This window comes from Cibotium barometz, chromosome 16 (assembly GCF_041138505.1).
Source record: "Cibotium barometz isolate CiBa-2024 chromosome 16, ASM4113850v1, whole genome shotgun sequence".
Taxonomy (NCBI): Eukaryota; Viridiplantae; Streptophyta; class Polypodiopsida; order Cyatheales; family Cibotiaceae; genus Cibotium; species Cibotium barometz.
In genome coordinates, this window is record NC_141061.1 from 23,831,868 (window position 1) to 23,838,373 (window position 6,506).

Sequence of the window (6,506 nt, forward strand, 5' to 3'; positions counted from 1 at the left end):
AAGGTCCATCAGACAGGCTGTTCTCTAGCACCCTTGCTTTGTTCTATTATTTCAAATGCTTTGGGATGGTTGGTCTCAGATGCAAAAAGGAGCCATAAGAGGGATTACCCTCCCTCAGGAGCAGATGTGCCTCCAACAATTTGTGATAATAGTATGGTCCATAATGACAACATGCCAATCCAATCCTTCTGGGAGTGTCTCCAGACATTCTATCTTGCTTGTAGCTCTCAAATCAACTGGTATTAGAACTCTGGAACCCCCACAATGTGTTTTCACCAAGCTTCTTCCTTGCCTAAGGTCCCCATCATGCAGAAGACGGGTTATATTTCTCTCGTTCGCCCCTTCATCAGGGCTCTTATGGGTCTACAACAACCATGACTTCTCTCTAGGTATCTTTGAAATTATGGCCACTTTGCCTCACACACATCTGGCCGATTTGCCCATTCAGTCCCAACTCCTCTCATAACACCATTGCCCACCTTTCAGGCTCTATGTCAGCAATGAGCATCACCCCATCACCTGCAACTCATTCCGCTGGCACTCACACCAACCCACATTCCTTGGTGCTCATATCATTTGTTATCTCCAGTTCTCACCAGAACCTTCTTGGTTCCTATTTGTTTTCGGTCATTCGATGATTGCTTTACCCTCATACTCGACACCGACTTCTTGCTGACCACTGGAGTCTTGCTCACACTCAATACACTTCCAATGACATCTTTTTGGCATTCTGTTGCTCCACTTTCAACAAAAGGGGAATACATGGTATCTCTACTCCCATTCACTTATCCCCTTGTCGACACACCGAAGATACGCCTTCCGCTCCAAAGAGAAAGCCGCTGCAGACAGAGACAGAGATTCACGTGTAGCATAGCATAGCAGTTTTGTAAATCATACTTGTAAGGGTTCAGGTGCAAATTAGTGTAAACAAACAACCAATAGAATGGCATTGCTTATATTTGTGTCAGCAGTAACAACTTTCTTGACATTTTGAGCCTCAAAGAAAATGAATCACACAGGGTCTTTACAGGCATTCCCCCTGCCCATGAGGGATGGACAGCTGATATATCTTGCCTTTTCCCAGGTGGAGGTTATGTCTGTAAAGCCCCATAGGCGCATCTCTGCCACTTAACACTATTAAAATATAAACAAATAAATCAGTAAGTTTTAGCAGCATTTGCAAGGACATTCAGATGTGTCAATTGTACAACATTGTCCTTGAAAATCCAGTTTAAATCCAAAAATAAATAATGCCTGTCAATTTGTGTATAGGTATAGGGCCTCTTATGTGAATTTCAACTCGTCGCTAGCAAGGACACTTGGCAACCCCATGTATGCAACTGTAGATGGAAGTTGCCACTTACAAGAAGCAGGATTGGATCATGAGGCACCCAAGAAAGAATGGGGGTAAAAATCAGTACTCTGCTTTGTACATGCAGGCGATGAAAACCACCGAAGCTATCATGATCTTATACAGTGGACAAAATGCATACTTGACGCCTTCATCGTTGTTGAGGATGGAACCCCTGATTGCTACAACCTGTAGCAGGAATCATGACCATTGCCATGACCTTGGTACACTGGAAAGTCATCATCACCATTATCATTTCCATTATTTTCAATGACTTCCAATACTCTGCCAAGTAGAAGCAGGTGTCAAACTGTCACCATCATTTTCCTCTTGTACAGTGGCAAGCCACTTGGATGTCATTTATTTGCCACATGTTGGACAGTCATGTTGGATAGTTAAGGCCAAGTCGGATCCAACCATTGCTTGCACCCTTTAACAATCCCTGTCAAACTGTGAAGGCTAATGTGTTTAGCTTCGTGGATGAGGGTAAGGCACCTTTGGGAAGCTTGGAGGACTGAGGGGTGGTAAAATTAAGGAACAAGGTCTTATCCACATAGCTTACTCCACCATTTGTAGTAGTTGTGTCTGCCCTTTGACTGAAGCTGCCTTCATCCTTCATACCTTTATCTGCTATTTGCGTGTAACCTCCCCAATCAAGTAGCAGGCTGATAATGTCTGAGTGACCAAAGAGAGTGGCGAGATCAAATGCTGTGTGGCCGCTATAGCAGCATGCATTGACAGGGGTTCCGTGCTTGAGCAAGAGCACAACAATGTCCTTATGACCAGCTTCTGTGGCACAATGAAGGGGAGTGTAGCCTGCATCATCCTTGCTCTCCACATCAGCACCTTCTTCGAGAAGAGCGCTAACAATGGCCACGTGCCCTCTAAAAGCCGCCCGATGGAGGGCAGTCCATCTATGCTCATCCTCTCCATCGAGAGAAGCCCCTCTTGTCAAGCTCTGCTGCACAGCTTCAATCCTCCCTTGGCGTGAAGCTGTCCTCAAATCATCTCCTAGGTTTAGTTCATCGAGGAGGAGGAAGCCGGGTTGCCCTAGTGCCCTCGCAATATCTGCAGGGGTTTTCCCTCTTTTGTTCTTAACCTCCCTGCTTGCCCCACATCTCAACAAAAGCTCCATGGCCTTGTGGTCTCCCTTTGCTGCTGCCCTATGCAAAGGCACCTCTCTATCCGTGCCACCTTTTGCATCCACATCAGCTCCCCTTTTCAAAAGAATCTCCAAACATGCATGCTGCCCTTCCTCCACAGCCATGTGCACCACAGTCCTCCCATCTGATGCCGCTGCATTCACATCTGCCCCATTGTCTGCCAGCAGACTCACCACCTCTGGGTGCCCGCCCACCACTGCACTATGTAATGGCGTCCATCCGGATGAGTTCCTAGCATTGGCCCTGGCACCCCTTGCCAACAACAGCTCTGCAATCAACACTTCCCCGCATGACGCAGCCTCCTGCAAAGCTGTTTGCCCCAATTTATTCTTCACCTCCAAATCTGCCATAAACTCTAGCAGCAATGGGACCAACTCGGGCCTCCCACTTGCCACTGCAATATGCATGGCTGTACATCCATGCTCATCCTGCGAGTCCACCAACCTCCCATCGAACTCTAGGACCTCTCTGATGTCCTCCATGGATCCATTTGCAACCAACTTTCGAAGGATGCCACCGCCTATGAAGACGACCCTCATGCCATGGTCCGAGAAAACTTGCTTCTTTTTAGCTGTGAACCAGTCAAGGGAGACAGCCTCATTGTCTTTTCCTCCTGGGACAACCACACTTTTCACAAGAAATTTGTCTTGGCTATATGGTACAGATTCAGGAAGCTCCGTTTGAGGGCTAAGTGTGATCTCTACGCCAGCAACACCAAGGGGGGGGATGATGCCATAGGTAGGTTTAATGGTGTATTTTGAAGGGGAAGTGGCCTGCACCTTGAAGGCAACAGGCATGGTGTACATCACATTCTTTAAGCTAATAGAGGCACATGATTTCTCACCCACTTCATATCTCAATATAAGATCTTTGGGTTCTATGATGACAAGCCTGTCCATGTATGCTAGTGACAGAAATAAATGTAGTAAAATTAAATGGAAAAAAAACACTTGCAGATATAAGTGTCAGCCAGAGCAGTACCTCAAACCTTGCAGATCAACCCTTACTGCCTTCTGGGCTGTAGAAAAAAACTCTGAAATATAGACCATGTGATAGAGAGCTCCCCTATAATATGATCTGGTCATGCTGTATCATGGAAATTTCCGAATAGATGGCTACACCAAGACCAGCTATGAAGTGCGCTCTCAAAATTTACCCAATTGGGAAGGTTGCCAATTCTACACAGGGCCTGCTATGAAAGGGGGGGGGGTTAGGGTTATTATAAGATTTTCCCAATTGGGTGACTGCCCACAGCTACACAAGAAGTGGGCTTATCGAAAGAATTTCCTAATTGGGTAACTGCCCACACCTGCTATGAAGTAGGTTTTGCGCCCTTGCTCTGCTGATGGTGATGGTTTGGCTTGATCTGAATTGTTGATTGCCCTGCAGAAAAGAGGGAAAGAATGGGATGAGTTTTGATCATAAAGGGGTGTAGAGAGGAAACAGCATTGTGTGCCAGGATGAGGAGAAAGGTTCTTTGGGCGGCCATAGCTTTGGCACCAAGCTAGCTGGAGTTACCTCCAAGTGGCATTGTTCCCTTATTCCCAGGCTTTGCTTAAGCCACACTTTTTATTAATGCCTAATCCAACTGTAACCTTTTTCGCTTCATTTTTCTAAGTATATTATTTTACACATATAAGGGTCTTTAGACAATGGGCCCTAAACTGAGTCACAAATATTTCTAGAATTGATTTTTGACAGGCATTCGACCCGTTTTCAATATGCAAAAATTCCCTTAAAATTTTGATTTTTGATGGGCAAGCATTCTACCCGTTTTTCTGCATATGGCAAAATTTTGAATTTAGACGGCTCGATTTTTGACAAGCATCTTTGCCCTTCAAAATTGATGGGTTTGGTGAAAAACATAGCAAGTGTTTTCGTATTTTAGTGTAATTTTTGACGGGCATTTTTGCAAGCAGCATTTTCCGGCCACAATGCTCAAAAACGGGCGTGACGCTCGTCAAAAAGCAACTATGAGCCCATCAAATATCAAGCATGCACACGATGATCAATGCTCTAATTTTACTTTTATTCTTGTTGTTGAAAGTTTTACTAAAACTAGCTCAATACCTTCACACACAAAAATATTTTGGCTAGTGGTTCAAATTTGGGATTTACTTGTTGTTATGATGCAAAAAGGGGGCACTAACAAAGCAATGTGTTAGTATTTCTTCCTCACCCTCAATCAATGTGAACACATAGAAAAAGCATCTAGTATTTCTTCCTCACCCTCAATCAATGTGAACACATAGAAAAAGCATCTAGTAAAATAATCCTTAGCTATCCACAAGCCATTCAAAAAACAATATGGATGCTCTTTACGTGCCTTCATTTACACTTAAGCTAAATTAGCTCTGATGAGAGGGTCAGAAGATGCTTGACATTTCGTCTTTGGTAGAAAAATATGTTCAACCATGCAATGTGTTCACTTTGTTTTGAGAAAAAATTGTATTCTTAATGTGGCCTTATTGAGCCTTACATAGCTCCTTTTTACCATGCATGAATTAAAGAGAGAATCGTACTTTTGAACAAGCATTTTCTTCATAGTTTAATTTGATTATAACTAAACCATGAGAGGTCTAGTGACCTTTAGAGTGAGATCTCTTTAATTAATGGATTGGTGTCCTTCCAAAAGTGTGTGAATATTGCAATCAATGATATTTATTTGAGTGCCCCTCTCCTCCCAGAAAGCTCTCACTATGCATCTTGCATTTTGTGATTGACTCGCTACATATCTACATATGACACCAATCCCATTTACTACCTACTACATGTTAAAAAGGTTTGACAAGGTTTGGTGTTCTAAAAAGTCTTTTTTAGTATCCTCCTACATGATATTGGTTATCACATCATTACTTGTGAAAAGATTAAGTACTAACTTGTGCATCATCATGCGCATGGAGTGCTCTATTCTAACTCTTATGCTTCAAGAGAAAGCCATAAACTTCAAAAGTAGCAACCATGTTCACCTTTTACAAATAATTAATGGCTCTCAATGCAATAAGTCACTTATAACTATACATAGCTTGAATTTTTTGGCATGAAATCTTTGCTTATGGTTTAAGGACTAATTAATTTGTACAATGCATTGATATAAGGTTTTGGAATTTTTATTTGTAACATCAAATAAAAATGCTAAATTAAAATGATCTCACTCAAAAGGGCATGTTCATTTATAAATACCTTGTTCAAAAGGATAATCATGAAAATTCCAACACAAGTGTATGTGAAAACCTGAGGTGCATTGTGGTGATTATTTGCTCATATATGCCAATTGTATGTTTATCTTAAACCACACCTTGGTTGTCAAGAAGCTTGCAACTTTTCTATCTTTTCTCTCAAAATTCACATTATCTAAGTAGCACTTTTTGAAATGTTGCAAATCTTAAAAACCTTCAAGAATTGAGTTGAGGAAACGCGGGGTTGAAATACGAGGTGGGCAATTTATTGTACACATGCCATTGCATGCCAAAGGACCACGGTCGCATTACGCCGGTGCGTGCCTTGCACATGCAAAGTGCGTCACGATGGCTGGTAGAGCTGGGAATAGTTGGAGGTGGTGGGAGAAGGGGAATGGGGAGAATGGGATGCAAAGGAGATGAAGAGAGGCAGATAAGATTATGAAGCTGTAGAGGTCGTAAGGAAGCGACAATTTGACTGGATCACAGATGAATGCATGCACAGCAACGAACTGAAAATCTTCGCCAAAATAAGGTATGTATTAGTATTTCGTACGAGCTGGTCAAGAGGAAAATCGGTGTGTTCTCTATGATTAGTGCTATTTTATTTTGTGCTAGGAAACTGCACAAGCAAAACAAAACTAGGAGGGTGGCTGGAAGAGGAAATATCCCTTTCCCTTTAGGGCTACAAATATATTGTCATATATAGATCTACCTTTTATGAAACCATATTGTTTACTGTGGAGATCATCTCTTGAAGAGTAGGCCTAATTCTCAAGGCTATAACCATATTGTTTACTGTGGAGATCGTCT

At 42.6% G+C, this 6,506-nt stretch overlaps 1 protein-coding gene across 1 annotated transcript; it reads right to left on the bottom strand.

Moving 5' to 3' along the window:
* Window positions 1–927: 927 nt before the first annotated feature.
* LOC147630469 (protein VAPYRIN-like) lies at window positions 928–4,019 on the bottom strand. The gene has a single exon (XM_086810346.1). The coding sequence runs from the start codon at window positions 3,411–3,413 to the stop codon at window positions 1,797–1,799; it is 1,617 nt and encodes a 538-aa protein (XP_086666472.1). The 5' UTR covers window positions 3,414–4,019; the 3' UTR covers window positions 928–1,796.
* Between the last annotated feature and the right edge of the window lie 2,487 nt (window positions 4,020–6,506).